Raw genomic sequence first — 18,681 nt, forward strand, 5'->3', positions numbered from 1 at the left:
ACAAAAGTTCCATGTAGCACGGGCTATGGCGAGCCCGTAGGAGGCGAAGGCAATATATAGGCAAGAGAGAGGCGAGGAGAAGAAAATCTTAAAGGAAGAAAAAGCAAGGAAAAGATACGAAAGGTAAAGTGTAATAAAGGTGCTAATTACAGGAATAAGAAAGGGATCGTAAGAGAAAACACGGGAAAGAAAAAGAAAGAAGGAAAGAGAAAGGAAGAAAGATAAATGGTATTTTGAGATGATTTCGGGGCTTAGTGTCCCCGCGGCCCGGTCCTCGACCAGGCCTCCACCCCTAGGAAGCAGCCCGTAACAGCTGACTAACTCCCAGGTACCTATTTACTGCTAGGTAACAGGGGCATCAGGGTGAAATAAATTCTGCCCATTGTTTCTCGCCGTCGCCTGGGATCGAACCCGGGACCACAGGAACACGCTTCCAGTGTTCTGTCCGCTCAGCCACCGGCTCCCAAAGCTTATATTAGCTCATAGGAGCTTATATTTAATCACGTTTGTTAGAAAGTTAAGAGCATTTGAGTATATACTGTGAAAGGGAAGAGTCCACAGCAACAAAGCCAGGACTCAAGTTCAAGTTGGGTACATTGTGTATTAGAGCCGATTCAACAAGACGGCGTCTGTGTAGAGTAGAGGCAGGAAAGATTATTTTGGAGGAAGACCAATCAATGGGATGATTAGAATCCCTCACATGACAGAAGAGAGCATTGTTAGTGTCTGCAGATTTAACACTTCTCTTGTGTTCCTTAAGTCTGTCATTCAGTGTACGGCCAGTTTCGCCAAAGTATTGGAGAGGACAAGACGAACAGGAAATAAAGTAGACACCAGCAGCATTAGCAGCAGGAGGAGCAGTGTGAACCAGATTCCAACGAAGTGTGTTAGTTTGCCGAAAGGCGAGTTTTATGTCAAGAGGACGAAAGGTATTAGTAAAAATTTTGAGTTCAGATATGAAGGGAAGGCATAGTACAATACTACTAGTGTTGGAAGCAGGTTTAGGATGAAAGATATTTCGTTTAGCTTGAGAGTAGGCACAGTTGATGAAATGCAAAGGGTAACCAAGGCGAGAGAATGATTTGTAGATAAAGGCGATTTCAGAATCAAGAAACTGAGGGTCGCTGATGCGTAGAGCGCGGAGGAAGAGAGAGACGAGGACTTAACCATTCTCCTTCTTAACAGAAGGAGAATGGTAGGAAAAGAAGTGAAAGTACATGCCACTATGCATGAGTTTACGGTAGACAGAGAATTGGGATTGTGTATTAGGATTACACTGGAGTAGTGGCTTACATGTGTACTAGGATTACACAAGGGGGAGTGGCTTACTGGGATTACACAGGGGGGAGTGGCTTACTGGGATTACACAGGGGGGAGTGGCTTACTGGGATTACACAGGGGGGAGTGGCTTACTGGGATTACACAGGGGGGAGTGGCTTACTGGGATTACACAGGGGGGAGTGGCCCAACAACTCCAGAACACCATCCACTCTCCAGACGATTAATGATCCGAGTGTTTACACTGCAATCTTTAACATTACTGTCAAATTACAACGTGTATAGTCATTCCATCCCTCTCAAAGGCCTGATTAGTTGCACTGTTACACTCCAAACTTGCTGCGTCTTGTTCTTCCCTCCACATAATGCAATTCCACCTGAACGACCAACAACATTACTGGAGGCGAGGAGTCACAATAACGTGGCTGAAGTATGTTGACCAGACCACACACTAGAAATTGAAGGGACGACGACGACGTTTCGGTCCGTCCTGGACCATTCTCAAGTCGATTGTGAATGACGACTTGAGAATGGTCCAGGACGGACCGAAACGTCGTCGTCCCTTCAATTTCTAGTGTGTGGTCTGGTCAACATTACTGGGCATTGGGAAACAGGCGACGAGTCACAATAACGTGGCTAAAGTAAGTTGACCAGACCACACACTAGAAGGTGAAGGGACGACGACGACGACGTTTCGGTCCGTCTTGGACCATTCTCAAAGTCGACTCAAGTCGCGTGAGTTCGACTTGAGAATGGTCCAGGACGGACCGAAACGTCGTCGTCATCCCTTCACCTTCTACTGTGTGGTCTGGTCATCAATTGCGAAACAGTTTCACCTTTAGTGACCTGTAATTGGTGGAGACAGTCTTCTTAATGACGCTAATGACCTCGTAGCATCTTACTGCTCATATCTTGTCCACAATTCAAGTCGTACGACTTGTGTCCGTCATCAAGATAATGGTAAACAGGAAACCTTCCACAAGAGGAGCGAGGGGAAGCGCTGGTCAATACACCGTCACAGTGTCCCAGCAGAGAGAGAGCCCCCAACAAATCAGAGCAGATATTACGTGGCGGTGATGAAGAGGGATGCTGTGGGGGGGTGGGGGGGGGATGTGCCAGGGTCCGCTAACGAGGTCATATTTGTTAAGATTAAAGACAGAGTGTGTGGCGCTCCGGCTAACCACGAGACAACGTTGTTGTGTTATGCTGTTAACTATTGCATGAGCAGCCTTCATGGGCAGGCCAGACATAGACATGGAGAGGGAGAGAGCTGACGTGCGTGCGTGTGCGTGCGTTTGCCTGAGTGCGTGCGTACTCACCTATTTGTGCTTGCGGGGGGTTGAGGTTTGGCTCTTTGGTCACACAGCTCTGCGTGTGCCTGCGTGCGTGTGTGTGTGTGTGTGCGTGTGTGTGCGTGTGTGTGTGTGTGTGTGTGTGTGTGTGTGTGTGTGTGTGTGTGTGTGTACTCACCTAGTTGTGCTTGCGGAGGTTGAGCTCTGGCTCCTTGGTTCCGCCTCCAAAGCCGGGCCCGTCATCATGTCAGTCCTATCGCATCTAATCCAATTATGTCCTTTCTCTCTACTGTTCCTTAATCTGAACATTGCTTCTATATATGTATATATATATATATATATATATATATATATATATATATATATATATATATATATATATATATATATATATATATATATTTATATATACTTCGTCAATCCCCTCCCCTTAGTATCTTGTACGTCGTCATCATGTCAGCCCTATCCCTCCTTTCCAACAGTGTGGGAACGTTTAGTTACCTCAATCTTTCTTCATAGCTCAGTCCCCTCAGCTCAGGAAGTAAACTTTGTCCACGTTCCTGAAGGATAACGAGATGTTATCCAATGTGGCATATGTTTCCCCCTCGTTATCCTGCTGATATGTGCCTCTGGTGTTAGATATCCTGTTATGTCCATTCCCAAGTCTCTATCTCTTTCAGTGGTTAGAAGTGGCCTATCCTTCATCTTGTACGGTATGTGAGGTCTTCTTGATTTAATTCCTACCCTCATATCCTTGTATTAGTCAGGGTTAAAGTCTAGTAGCCATTTCTGAGACCTTCTGTGGACATTTCTAGTTCACTAGTTTATCATCGTCAGCAAACATTGATGATAATGTGATTTCTTTGTGATAAGTTCAATGACATGAAATACCAATGATTTTTTTTGTCCTTTCATGGCCGGTAGGACAAAAAAAAAAAAAGGCAGGTGTTTGGGGATCAGCAGAACGCAGGTTCAAGTCGCCCCCATTGCCTGAAAATCATTTCTTCAAGAATAAGTTTACTTCTTCTGTTAGATCGTTAACATGTATGGAACAAGATGGGTCTTAGGGCCTTAGATGGGCCTTAGGGGAGCCGGTCGGTCGAGCGGACAGCACGCTGGACTTGTGATCCTGTGGTCCTGGGTTCGATCCCAGGCGCCGGCGAGAAATAATGGGCAGAGTTTCTTTCACCCTATGCCCCTGTTACCTAGCAGTAAAATAGGTACCTGGGTGTTAGCTGTCACGGGCTGCTTCCTGGGGGTGGAGGCCTGGTCGAGGACCGGGCCGCGGAGACACTAAAGCCCCGAAATCATCTCAAGATAACCTCAAGATGATTCGACAGAATAATTGTATGTTCTTTTAATCAATCTCATTAATACCCTCGAGGATATATATATGCTAGTGATATCTGTCTGTAGTTCAGTGGCTCAATACTCTACATTTCTTCACCTGTCTCCGTGGTGCAGTGGTAAGACACTCGCCTGGCGTTCCGCGAGCGCTTTGTCATGGGTTCGTATCCTGGCCGGGGAGGATTTACTGGGCGCAAATCCTTAACTGTAGCCTCTGTTTAACGCAACAGTAAAATGTGTACTTGGATGAAAAAACGATTCTTCGCGGCAGGGGATCGTATTCCAGGGACCATAGGATTAAGGACTTGCCCGAAACGCTACGCGTACTAGTGGCTGTACAAGAATGTAACAACTCTTGTATATATCTCAAAAAAAAAAAAAAAAAAAAATTCTAAATTTCGAGTAGTTCTTCCATTTTAGTGAGGAGTTCAAAACTAAAACAACGAATCAAGACAATGCTGTTGTTGCTGTTTTAGATTTAACTACTCAGAACGAAATGTCCATGTAGCACGGACTATGGTGAGCCCGTAATTGAGTTCGGTTAATCGCGATAACTTTGTTACTGTGATATTTGGGTCAAACTTTTAAATGGAGGTGGGGGTTTCCCCCCCCCCCCTCGTTTCTTTTTCGCTCCTGTTTTAGTGCGTTGGTTTTAGACTTGCTTTAATAACATTATCTTGGTGTCGGATGTTGATGCAGAATGCTCAGAGACAATGCTGCAGCTGCCCCCCCCCCTTTTAATATCTTCAGAGGTTGCATGGTGAAAAGAAAGGTGAAACGTCATGCAACTTGTGAAGAGTCAACCAACACAACACTTGTACCCACTATTAGACTATTTTACAGGAACTTCTTTTCAACGGCTCATAAAACGGAGGAAAGTGTCCTGAAAGATATTATTAATAGGAACGTTATCCCCACAGACACAAATCAGAAGATACAATTGACAATTTACTACAAAAGCAAGAAAACGGCCAACCTACTCATGAAGAACTCTCCAGACACCAAACAGAACGTCTTGAAAGAAACCAACGTCGTCTATGCCTTCACATGCCCACTTGGGGACTGTCAGCCCCAAAGATCTCAGTATATAGGCAAGACAACAACGTCTCTTTCCAGGCGATTAACAATGCACAAACAACAGGGCTCCATCAAGGAGCATATAATCTCCTCACACAACCAGACCATCACCAGAGAAATCTTAACAAGCAACACAGAAATTATCGATAGATACAGCGACAGCAGAAGACTCGACATCAGCGAGGCACTACACATCAAAATATCAACACCAGCAATCTACAGCCAATTAACACATAATTACATTCTATCCACTTCAAGACCCCGAACCAACGCAGAAGCAAGAAGAGAAAATACGCAATAATTCGTGTTCTATGTAAAATTATTTTTTCCTAATGATTACCCATTGGTTTGTGTTCTATCACCTCACCCAAAACAAATACAAGCATGAAACAGAGTACATAAAAATTTGTTCTCGAAAATGTGAGAATTCTTTTGCGAAAAGCTTCTAGGCGTCAGACTATAAATAAAAATGTGAAAATGAACTTTGGAGAGCTAATTTTTCAATTACCCTCGACAGTGAAGAAAAACGTAAGAAATATTGAGAAGATTCGTGTTAGAATCATTAATCTTATCCTTTCGGGCATATTCAACAATTATGTGTATAATATATATATATATATATATATATATATATATATATATATATATATATATATATATATATATATATATATATATATATATATATATATATGTCGTACCTAGTAGCCAGAACGCTTTTCTCAGCCTACTATGCAAGGCCCGATTTGCCTAATAAGCCAAGTTTTCATGAATTAATAGTTTTTCGACTACCTAACCTACCTAACCTAACCTAACCTAACTTTTTCGGCAACCTAACCAAGCCTAACCTATAAAGATAGGTTAGGTTAGGTTAGGTAGGGTAGGTTAGGTTCGGTCATATATCTACGTTAATTTTAACTCCAATAAAAAAAAATTGACCTCATACATAATGAAATGGGTAGTTTTATCATTTCATAAGAACAAAATTATAGAAAATATAATAATTCATGAAAACTTGGCTTACTAGGCAAATCGGGTCTTGCATAGTTGGCTGAGGAGTGCGTTCTGGCTACTAGGTACGACATATATATATATATATATATATATATATATATATATATATATATATATATATATATATATATATATATATATATATATATATATGTCGTACCTAGTAGCCAGAACTCACTTTTTGGCCTACTATTCAAGGCCCGATTTGCCTAATAAGCCAAGTTTTCCTGAATTAATATATTTTCTCTAATTTTTTTCTGATGAAATGATAAAGCTACCCATTTCATTATGTATGAGGTCAATTTTTTTTTATTGGAGTTAAAATTAACGTAGATATATGACCGAACCTAACCAACCCTACCTAACCTAACCTAACCTATCTTTATAGGTTAGGCTTGGTTAGGTTGCCGAAAAAGTTAGGTTAGGTTAGGTTAGGTAGGTTAGGTAGTCGAAAAACTATTAATTCATGAAAACTTGGCTTATTAGGCAAATCGGGCCTTGCATAGTAGGCTGAGAAAAGCGTTCTGGCTACTAGGTACGACATATATATATATATATATATATATATATATATATATATATATATATATATATATATATATATATATATATATATATATATGTCGTACCTAGTAGCCAGAACGCACTTCTCAGCCTACTATGCAAGGCCCGATTTGCCTAATAAGCCAAGTTTTCATGAATTAATTGTTTATATATATATATATATATATATATATATATATATATATATATATATATATATATATATATATATATATATATATATATATATATATATATTATGGTTCACCCCTGTTCTGTCCTCTGTATTTCTTTCAAACTCTTCAACTTCTCTTTGTCTACAATAATTGCTTGTCGAGCCTTAATATCTCAGGGACGTTATAACTCATCTCTTAGATGATTTTCATTTGGCAGTTATAAAGACTATACTCTCTTGTGTAGTTTTCTTGAGACATTCTCCCATCTCTCTAAGAGTTATCAGACTTTCTGGCACTCCGCTTGTATCATGCTCTCCTCTCTCCTCTTGCCACGACCTTAATTAAACGAGCATTATGCAAGGCTCTTCAACACCACCATCAACACCAAAGGGACTCTCACCATCACTAATAACAACAACAGCAACAGTGAACAACCACAACACCAACATCATCTCCAACAACAGCAGCAGCGAACCATCTTCACCAACTCAAACCACCAGTCCGCAACACCAACAAAACCCGCTAACGAGCAGACAACATACACTCCCACTATCATCTTCCACCGTCTTTATTTAACCTCAAACTCCCTCTGCAATCCGCCTGCCTCGGCCAATCCATCAACTTCTCAACTTTGTTCCTCGATCAATCCGCGTTTACTTCAACTTAGTCTGACTCCTCTGCTCCCTCCCTCTCTCTCTTTCTCCTCGTCGCCTTGAATTGGACCGCAAGACTCATGTTTGACTTGGTTAATTGAAATTTCATACTGTGTAAGGGGTAGGCTGGGAGGGAAGGGATGGGAGGGAGAGGGAGGGGTGGGGATAGACGCCGGAGAGGAAGGGGGGGATAGTGAGGGGACAGGGGAAGTGGAGACTGAGGGGCGGTGAGGGATGGTAGAATGGTGGGGAGTAGGTCACTCCTCCTCCTATCCCCGTCCCCTGAATATGAAGAGTTATGCTGACAGTTTTAACCAGGTTCTATCCCTACCAGGGCCAGGTTCTATCCCTGCCAGCGTCAGGTTCTGTCCCTACCAGCGTCAGGTTCTGTCCCTACCAGCGTCAGGTTCTGTCCCTACCAGCGTCAAGTTCTGTCCCTACCAGCGTCAGGTTCTGTCCCTACCAGCGTCAGGTTCTGTCCCTACCAGCGTCAGGTTCTGTCCCTACCAGGGCCAGGTTCTGTCCCTACCAGGGCCAGGTTCTGTCCCTACCAGCGTCAGGTTCTGTCCCTGCCAGCACCAGGTTCTGTCCCTACCAGGGCCAGGTTCTGTCCCTACCAGCGTCAGGTTCTGTCCCTACCAGCGTCAGGTTCTATCCCTACCAGCGTCAGGTTCTATCCCTACCAGCGTCAGGTTCTGTCCCTACCAGCGTCAGGTTCTGTCCCTGCCAGCGTCAGGTTCTGTCCCTACCAGGGCCAGGTTCTGTCCCTACCAGCGCCAGGTTCTGTCCCTACCAGGGCCAGGTTCTGTCCCTACCAGGGCCAGGTTCTGTCCCTACCAGCGCCAGGTTCTGTCCCTACCAGGGCCAGATTCTGTCCCTACCAGCGTCAGGTTCTGTCCCTACCAGCGTCAGGTTCTGTCCCTACCAGCGGCAGGTTCTGTCCCTACCAGCGGCAGGTTCTGTCCCTACCAGCGGCAGGTTCTGTCCCTACCAGGGCCAGGTTCTGTCCCTACCAGCGTCAACTTCCGTCCCTACCAGGGCCAGGTTCTGTCCCTACCAGGGCCAGGTTCTGTCCCTACCAGCGTCAACTTCCGTCCCTACCAGGGCCAGGTTCTGTCCCTACCAGCGTCAACTTCCGTCCCTACCAGTCTAAGCCCAGAGGCTAGGTATAGGGACGAAGCAAGAAAAGGAGGAAGTAACGGAACACCACAGGAGACATGTTCACTCCGTAGTGATCCCTTACCCCGGACTTGTTCCCACCTGCACTCCGGCCACAAATAATGCCAAAAAGAGAAGGAACATTTGTCAAAGAATAAATTTCTCGAGTGTCGGCGAGCGGACGCCATGAGTCGAGACTCTCTCTTCCTCATTACAGATAACTCTCTTCCTCATTACAGAAGACTCTCTTCCTCATTACAGAAGACTCTCTTCCTCATTAATTATATCCACTCAGCAAACTGACGAGTTTTTTTTTTCCTATATTTTTTTCCCCTTACGAAGGATTCATTACTGTCTAGTCCATTTGTGGAAGCCAGAGTCGACCGGTGTCAACTTTGCTTAGCTAACGATAGGCTATACATTCTGATAATGGCTGAAAGCCAGTGGGAAATAATGCACACACATACACCGAGTCATTGCTCATACTTCAATTAAATCAAAGCTTTCAGTTATTGACTTTATGTCCAATAACTTCGTTTTTTTATTCTCAAACAAGACTCACACACACACTCACTCACTCTCTCTCTCTCTCTCTCTCTCTCTCTCTCTCTCTCTCTCTCTCTCTTGTGTATCTCTATACGTTTATCTGTGTGTCTATCGGTCTCTGTTTATCTCTCTTTGTCTCCGTCTGTCTGTCCCTGAGTCTTTGAAATTGAAATTGAAATAAGTTTATCGAGGTAAAATATACACAAAGGGATGAGGTAGCTCAAGCTATTCTCACCCCGTTCAGTACATCGTGTTAATACATACATAGACACACATCACAAACAATAAACATATTACCGAACATTCTGAGAGATAAACATCTATATTTCCTCCTTTACACAAGTAGTCCCCGAGTCTTTGTCTCTATGTTTCTCTCTGTTTGTCTATCTATCTATTGGCTTCTATTCTTCTCTTTGCTTTACACTGTCCCTCTATCTTTATCTGTCAATGCCTTTTTCTCTTTATATATGTCTGAGAAATGGAAAGTGAATAGACAAAGAACATACTGATACACCAGCCTCTTATGGGGTACTGTGTCAAAGACTTTCTGACGATCCTAAACTATGCAGTCTGCTCACCCTATTACTCTCACTGAATCCTCGGTGGTGATGTGTTACTAAGACAATTCTCTCCAGATGGGTTAATAACGTCTTCCCCCCGATCTTCTCCATTACCTTAGTTAAGGATATTGACCTGTAGTTCAGTGTTCCTGTCACTTATTATCTATAAGTTCTTCCATATTAGTGGTGAGATTCTGTCTGGTACAATAGCTTATGTCGCGTTTAGTTCCAGCAGATGTCTCCTTATCTCATCTTCAGTAATCTTGAAGTTCTCCAGTGTTGCTTGAATTGATACTGTCAGCCTTCGCTCTACTGTGAAGGCCTCCTGGAACCTCTTGTTACATTGCTCACACCTTCCTGTGAGCATGTTCGATCCTCTCTTCAGTTTCATGAACTGTTACTTCACTTTTATTATCTTATTTAGGTACCAGGTATCTATTTAGGTTATCTCCCAGGTACCTATTTAGCAGTAAATAGGTACCTGGGAGTTAGGCAGCTTGTACGGGCTGCTTCCTGGGGGTAGAGGCCTGGTCGAGGACCGGACCGCGGGGACACTAAGACCCGAAATCATCTCAAGATAACCTCAAGAAGATATCCTCTTGATGAGGCAGTAAAACAGCCTAGGTTGGAACTTCACTTTATTTACAATATTGTTTTCAGACTGTCTCTCCAGTTCTCTTCTCACTCTGAGGTACTCATTCATGGCCCTGAAGCACTTTCCTCCGAAGTCCTTTCTTTGGAGTTCTTTTATCCCTATAATTCATACAAGTCCCATTACTTATTTGCATGCCTTCATATATCCATGATTGAACCACTATTCTTCGGTGTCTTTCATTTTTCTCCCTTTGAACAGGGACAACCTTATCTACTGCATCCTAGCACATAAGTGTAATGTAGTTCATCATGCCTTAATGCAGTCTTTCCTCTGAGTTCTGGGGCCAGATTTACGAAAGCAGTTACGCAAGCACTTGCGAACGTGTACATCTTTCCTCAATCTTTGACGGCTTTGGTTACATTTATTAAACAGTTTACAAGCATGAAAACTTCCCAATCAACTGCTGTTATTGTTATAAACAGTCTCCTGGTGCTTCGGAGCTCATTAACTCTTTAATAATTGTAAACAAAGCCGCCAAAGATTGAGAAAAGATGTATAGGTTCGTAAGTGCTTGCGTAACTGCTACGTGAATCTGGCCACTGGTTCGCTTGATAATCAGATTAGGAATTCTTGCATTTCTTTGTAGTTTTCTCTTCGGTATGACAGCCTTTTGCTTTCTGGTCCCTTTCCCGAAAGCGTTATTCCTACTTTTTCCAGATATTCGGATGTTAGCAAACAGTGATCGCTTAATCCTACAGGATGCTTGTAAACTGTCTTACCCTATGTCTGACTCGTTCTAAGAGAATATAAGGCCAAACCTTTGCTGGTTCATCGTTGTTTCACCTTCTTATTGAGTGCCTTACATGTTGGCTTAGAAAGTTTCATGTTGTCATTTCCGATAGTTTAGCTCTCCATGTGGATCTATGAATAACTGTTATGATCTAATATTAGTAGCGAGATTGTTACAACTAATTTATTGTAATAGAAGCTGCCGTTTCTCTTACAATAATAGTTAACCCGTTTATTTTAGTCATGTTCTTGTCTGGTTCTACTGTCAATTAGTAGAGCAAAGATCAGAGACGACTGGAGTTTGAGAAAATGGTTCTCCCAGGCTGTTAAGGGACGCATAACGACACCATGACAAGATAGTTCATTCACCTGGCCTGTATGGGTCTCGAACCCTGGACCCCCACGTGTGTGAAGCCGTAGCGTGTGACGAGATAGTAGTAGTGAGAGGATAAGGGATTTGAAACCAGTGTCAGGGGAACAAAGGAAGTGAATAGATATGCGAAAGCTCTCATGACACACTGGTAACTGTAACCAGCATTGCAAGAAGGCAAACTGTTAATTTCTCTGACAAATAAGGAATCTTGAGGTTATCTTGAGATGATTTCGGGGCTTTAATGTCCCCGCGGCCCGGTCCTCGACCAGGCCTCCACCCCCCCAGGAAGCAGCCCGTGACAGCTGACTAACACCCAGGTACCTATTTTACTGCTAGGTAACAGGGGCATTAGAGTGAAAGAAACTCTGCCCATTGTTTCTCGCCAGCCCCTGGGAACGAACCCGAGACCACAGGATCACAAGTCCAGCGTGCTGTCCGCTCGGCCGACCGGCTCCCTACACCAGGAAAATAACAAACAAGATGCAAGTTAATGACAAAGAACAAGTTTCACTATGGGAGCCGGTGGCTGAGCGGACAGAACACTCGACGCGTGATCCTGTGGTCCCGGGTTCGATCCCGGGCGCCGGCGAGAAACAATGGACAGAGTTTCTTTCACCCTGATGCCCCTGTTACCTAGCAGTAAATAGGTACCTGGGAATTAGTCAACTGTCACGGGCTGCTTCCTGGGGGGTGGAGGCCTGGTCGAGGACCGGGCCGCGAGGACACTAAGCCCCGAAATCATCTCAAGATAACCTCAAGATAAGAGATCTCAAGATAACCTGGCAGAAAAAAATAACCCAACCAGAACATACGAAAATAAAGTAAATCAATCATCAAATACTTTGAAAGCACAAACTGCACAGCTAATGAAGCAATAGGTCTAAAACCACCAGCTGAAGCGCCTTATATAGGTTCCAAGTTAGACCTGGTCGAGGACCGGGCCGCGGGGACGTTGAGCCCCGAAATCATCGCCAGATGTACAGGAGACCACCTCCCCTCCACTCATCAAGGAGGAACTCATCACCGACAAGGAGACAGCAGACTGCACCTCTGAGAGACGGAAGGAGTCGCTGTTTACGTAACAAGATTGTGGGGTAAAGTTAGGAGCCGCGAGACCCAATCAGAAATCAGAGCAAAGACTTCGAGGAGGAAGGTGCTGGAGGAGGAGGAAGGTCCTGAAGGAGGAGGAAGGTGCTGAAGGAGGAGGAAGATGCTGAAGGAGGAGGAAGGTGCTGAAGGAGGAGGAAGGTCCTGAAGGAGGAGGAAGGTCCTGAAGGAGGACGAAGGTCCTGAAGGAGGAGGAAGGTCCTGAAGGAGGAGGAAGGTGCTGAAGGAGGAGGAAGGTGCTGAAGGAGGAGGAAGGTGCTGGAGGAGGAGGAAGGTGCTGGAGGAGGAGGAAGGTCCTGAAGGAGGAGGAAGGTCCTGAAGGAGGAGGAAGGTGCTGAAGGAGGAGGAAGGTGCTGAAGGAGGAGGAAGGTGCTGAAGGAGGAGAAAGGTGCTGGAGGAGGAGGAAGGTGCTGAAGGAGGAGGAAGATGCTGAAGGAGGAGGAAGGTGCTGAAGGAGGAGGAAGGTGCTGGAGGAGGAGGAAGGTCCTAAAGGAGGAGGAAGGTCCTGAAGGAGGAGGAAGGTACTGGAGGAGGAGGAAGGTGCTGAAGGAGGAGGAAAGTGCTGAAAGAGGAGGAAGGTGCTGAAGGAGGAGGAAGGTGCTGAAGGAGGAGGAAGGTGCTGAAGGAGGAGGAAGGTGCTGAAGGAGGAGGAAGATGCTGAAGGAGGAGGAAGGTGCTGAAGGAGGAGGAAGGTGCTGAAGGAGGAGGAAGGTGCTGAAGGAGGAGGAAGGTGCTGAAGGAGGAGGAAGGTGCTGAAGGAGGAGGAAGGTGCTGAAGGAGGAGGAAGATGCTGAAGGAGCAGCAAGGTGCTGAAGGAGGAGAAGGAGGAGGAAGACTCAGCGCATGCGTCAACATTAAGACCAAGACCGGGACCCACGAGGTGTTACTCATCGCATTTTGAAGAGTTCCTCGTGACGGACCATCAGTCACGTGCTCGTCACCAGCACAGAGGTTACGAGCAGAAGAGTTACGAGCAGAAGAGTTACGAGCACAAGAGTTACGAGCACAAGAGTTACGAGCACAAGAGTTACGAGCAGAAGAGTTACGAGCAGAAGAGTTACGAGCACAAGAGTTACGAGCAGAAGAGTTACGAGCACAAGAGTTACGAGCACAAGAGTTACGAGCAGAAGAGTTACGAGCAGAAGAGTTACGAGCACAAGAGTTACGAGCACAAGAGTTACGAGCACAAGAGTTACGAGCACAAGAGTTACGAGCAGAAGAGTTACGAGCAGAAGAGTTACGAGCACAAGAGTTACGAGCAGAAGAGTTACGAGCAGAAGAGTTACGAGCACAAGAGTTACGAGCACAAGAGTTACGAGCAGAAGAGTTACGAGCAGAAGAGTTACGAGCACAAGAGTTACGAGCAAAAGAGTTACGAGCACAAGAGTTACGAGCACAAGAGTTACGAGCACAAGAGTTACGAGCACAAGAGTTACGAGCTGAAGAGTTACGAGCACAAGAGTTACGAGCACAAGAGTTACGAGCAGAAGAGTTACGAGCACAAGAGTTACGAGTACAAGAGTTACGAGCAGAGGAGTTACGAGCACAAGAGTTACGAGCAGAAGAGTTACGAGCAGAGGAGTTACGGACAGAAGAGTTACGAGCACAAGAGTTACGAGCAGAAGAGTTACGAGCAGAAGAGTTACGAGCAGAGGAGTTACGAGCAGAGGAGTTACGAGCAGAGGAGTTACGAGCAGAAGAGTTACGGACAGAAGAGTTACAAGCACAAGAGTTACGAGCAGAGGAGTTACGAGCAGAAGAGTTACGGACAGAAGAGTTACGAGCACAAGAGTTACGAGCAGAAGAGTTACGAGCTGAAGAGTTACGAGCACAAGAGTTACGAGCACAAGAGTTACGAGCACAAGAGTTACGAGCACAAGAGTTACGAGCACAAGAGTTACGAGCACAAGAGTTACGAGCACAAGAGTTACGAGCAGAAGAGTTACGGACAGAAGAGTTACGAGCACAAGAGTTACGAGCAGAAGAGTTACGGACAGAAGAGTTATGAGCACAAGAGTTACGAGCAGAGGAGTTACGAGCAGAGGAGTTACGAGCAGAGGAGTTACGAGCAGAGGAGTTACGAGCAGAAGAGTTACGGACAGAAGAGTTACGAGCACAAGAGTTACGAGCACAAGAGTTACGAGCAGAAGAGTTACGAGCAGAAGAGTTACGAGCAGAAGAGTTACGAGCAGAAGAGTTACGAGCAGAAGAGTTACGGGCAGAAGAGTTACGAGCAGAGGAGTTACGAGCAGAGGAGTTACGAGCAGAGGAGTTACGAGCAGAGGAGTTACGAGCACAAGAGTCCCCACCGCCCGTGTGGAGTCAAGTGGGAGCAAGATCACCAGGATCTTGACCCAACCCAATCCCAACCCAATCGTACGGCCCAATCCCAACCCAATCATACGACCCAATCACTGCCCCTCACGTATGTCGTGGAAACTAGCATCAAGGAACATATACATTAAGAAGCAATAAGGATCTGAGAACAGGAACCAGTATTGGCCAATCACATCGAATTATTGTCCATGTCGAAAATACCTCCGAGTCCGCCCTGTCATCTTATCATCCGGGAAACGACATGTCAAAAGATTTAGGGTTAAAATGATTGGGAGGATTGGCTGCTCTTATAAGATTGTCAAAGTTCCTGCCATACTTGTCCTGAAATGAGGAGAGAGAGAGAGAGAGTAATCAGCTCAAGAATATATTCCAACGTAATTCTTAATTGCTGAAGTTAATGCTGAAAATGCATCTTGTTGAATTGAGAGGAGTTGATAACCCAAGGGGGCGTTAGTAACCCTCCAGAGACCCAGACTAACTCCCAAGGTGTGTGTGTGTGTGTGTGTGTGTGTGTGTGTGTGTGTGTGTGTGTGTGTGTGTGTGTGTGTGGAAGAGGGTGCGTTGTTGTTCTTGTTTAAGATTCGCTACTTGGAACAAAAAGTTCCAAGTAGCACGGGCTATGGTGAGCCCGTAGTGGACTTACCTGGCACAGGAGCGCGGGGGCTGTAATGTTAGAGGGTGTGTGTGGCTGGAAGCGAGTGTTCTGCTCCTTGGACACGGGAGGTTTGGTGAGGCAGGTGTGGTGAGGGAGGTGTGGTGAGGCAGGTGTGGTGAGGGCCGAGGTGGCGTGACGGAGCATCCCTTATAGCGGAAGGTCGAAGTCCCAGCAAATCTCCGGGAATCATCCGGGCCGGTTCCTGGAATTTTCATATCCTCTCCTCTGATAACCTATTGCTTTGAGCATCACCAAGACAGCTCTAGCTCTCTGTCTCTCTCTCTCTCCGAGCATCCATTAATGCAGTCTCCAGAAAACATTCAAGTATTAGAGAAAGAGAGACAGAGAGAGAAAGAGAGAGAAAGAGAGAGAAAGAGAGAGAGAGAGAGAGAGAGAGAGAGAGAGAGAGAGAGAGAGAGAGGAGAGAGAGGAGAGAGAGAGAGAGAGAGAGAGAGAGAGAGAGAGAGAGAGAGAGAGAGAGAGAGAGAGAGAGAGAGAGAGAGAGAGAGAGAGAGAGAGAGAGAGACAGACAGAGAGGAACAAAAATTTGGTTATGGCAACATTGAGCCCGCAGTTCTTTAGAGCAAGAATCCAGTGATTTGAGGAATCATGATGTAAAGACGGTGTCATTCATGTGTACACACATCCAGTCTCTCATTATAGAGATGTCCTCCCTGACTCTCTCAACCACACTGACTCGAAGAAAACGATAAAATTCAAATTTATATTGAGGCAAGATTAAAAAATAAATTGAAAGAACGTAGAGTGGAAGTTCTGTCTCATTAGCAAAACGATAAACATGAGTATATAATCTTCATTGTGAGATAAACAAAAGATTATTATTACAACTTTCGCGATAATGTCATGTCATTTTGACGTGATTAACCTCGTCTTGTATTCTGAGATCAAGTCTGAAGCGCTTCAGAAGCCTTGAAGCCCATTTGGTAACGGATATCAAGTCTTATGGCACAGGGAAGAGTATACTTTAATGAACTATTTAGACAGGTCCCGATTGCAAACTGGTTCTCTCTAATGTTTCGTGGATACCGAGTACTCATTTACGAATCAATACACCGCCTGCATCACTCCTCTGGGATGCGAGGAGCCTTTAACGGAGATAATAGTGTGGCCATGATAAAGAGAAGCGTGACCTTAGCGTGAATAGAGAGAAGGTGGAAGTGGAAGTTAAGTGAGAACTGAATGGAACACTGCTCAACCCGCTTCAGGTAACGGTTCCTCGTTGCCTCTCACACCTGGTGCTCGTTGGGCACCAGTTCTCTCGAGCGTTGCCAGCGTTACTAGACAGAGATATATTAAATTGCCCGGACCTAACCTACTCGGGGTCCTACGAACTGAAAACTGGACATTAAAGTCAATTTCGCGATCCGTTGTCATTTTCTAGTGCATCAGTTTTATGGTCTTGGGGAAATTATGGGTCAAAATGCCATGTATTATTCAGGAGGACAAGTTGCGCTGGGAACCGTATTTAGTCACGTGAGTTAACAAATGTTCAGTCCAACCTGGACGGTAGAGCGACGGTCTCGCTTCATGCAGGTCGGCGTTCAATCCCCCGACCGTCCACAAGTGGTTGGGCACCATTCCTCCACCCCCCCCCCCCGTCCCATCGCAAATCCATATCCTGAGCCCTTCCCTGTGCTATATAGTCGTAATGGCTTGGCGGGTTTTCCCCCTGATAATTCTTTCTCTCTCTCACAAATGTTCAATGGGTAAGGTGCCTCTCTTTTGACGGTTGAAGGGGTGATTTCAAGGTAAATAGAGAATAGAGAATTGAGCGATTGTTGGACGTAGTGTCCGTGCCATGTTCCTGTTCTTGTTATGACCGTACTTTCCCCGTACCGTGTTCTTGCCGTGTCCTTACCATGTCGGGTGCCGTGTCCTCGCTGTGTCCTTGTAGAGTCCTTGCTTGCGACAGCACACTGTAAGTGATAATACTACCGGTTTCAGGTCCATTAGAGATTACATCTCAAGGATCTAATCTACCGTATTGCCTACATTTTCTGAAAGACGTCTTGAAGGAGGGAGAGGATCATCGAGGCAGCATCCTTGCCAACGCCCTCGTCCTCAGAGCCTCGTATGGCAATGCATGCTGGTCTTACCCACTGAATTATACTGAAAACTGAAACCTACGACTTATGCCTGGTAGATTACTTGTAGCCATGTGTCTTGGCTTGTTCATCTCGTCCAATATATCCATGTGTCTTGGCTTGTACATCTCGTTCAATATATCCATGTGTCTTGGCTTGTACATCTCGTTCAATATATCCATGTGTCTTGGCTTGTACATCTCGTTCAATATATCCATGTGTCTTGGCTTGTACATTTCGTTCAATATATCCATGTGTCTTGGCTTGTACATTTCGTTCACTGTATCCATGTGTCTTGGCTTGTACATCTCGTTCAATATATCCATGTGTCTTGTACATCTCGTTCAATATATCCATGTGTCTTGGCTTGTTCATCTCATTCAATATATCCATGTGTCTTGGCTTGTACATCTCGTTCAATATATCCATGTGTCTTGGCTTGTACATCTCGTTCAATATATCCATGTGTCTTGGCTTGTACATTTCGTTCAATATATCCATGTGTCTTGGCTTGTACATTTCGTTCACTGTATCCATGTGTCTTGGCTTGTACATCTCGTTCAATATATCCATGTGTCTTGTACATCTCGTTCAATATATCCATGTGTCTTGGCTTGTTCATCTCATTCAATATATCCATGTGTCTTGGCTTGTACATCTCGTTCAATATATCCATGTGTCTTGGCTTGTACATCTCGTTCAATATATCCATGTGTCTTGGCTTGTACATTTCGTTCAATATATCCATGTGTCTTGGCTTGTACATTTCGTTCACTGTATCCATGTGTCTTGGCTTGTACATCTCGTTCAATATATCCATGTGTCTTGTACATCTCGTTCAATATATCCATGTGTCTTGGCTTGTTCATCTCATTCAATATATCCATGTGTCTTGGCTTGTACATCTCGTTCAATATATCCATGTGTCTTGGCTTGTACATCTCGTTCAATATATCCATGTGTCTTGGCTTGTACATTTCGTTCAATATATCCATGTGTCTTGGCTTGTACATTTCGTTCACTGTATCCATGTGTCTTGGCTTGGTCATCTCGTTCAATATATCCATGTGTCTTGT

The 18,681-nt window shown here is 44.8% G+C and overlaps 1 protein-coding gene across 1 annotated transcript in view; it reads left to right on the plus strand.

Moving 5' to 3' along the window:
- Positions 1–14,516, plus strand: part of LOC138361415 (trichohyalin-like) — a 50,863-nt gene extending 36,347 nt beyond the window's left edge. The window contains exon 2 of the mRNA XM_069320750.1: positions 13,435–14,516. Coding sequence (XP_069176851.1) covers positions 13,435–14,516 — 1,082 coding nt within the window. The remainder of the gene's footprint in view (positions 1–13,434) is intronic.
- The last annotated feature ends 4,165 nt before the right edge of the window (positions 14,517–18,681 follow it).

This window comes from Procambarus clarkii, chromosome 8 (genome assembly GCF_040958095.1).
Source record: "Procambarus clarkii isolate CNS0578487 chromosome 8, FALCON_Pclarkii_2.0, whole genome shotgun sequence".
Classification (NCBI taxonomy): Eukaryota; Metazoa; Arthropoda; class Malacostraca; order Decapoda; family Cambaridae; genus Procambarus; species Procambarus clarkii.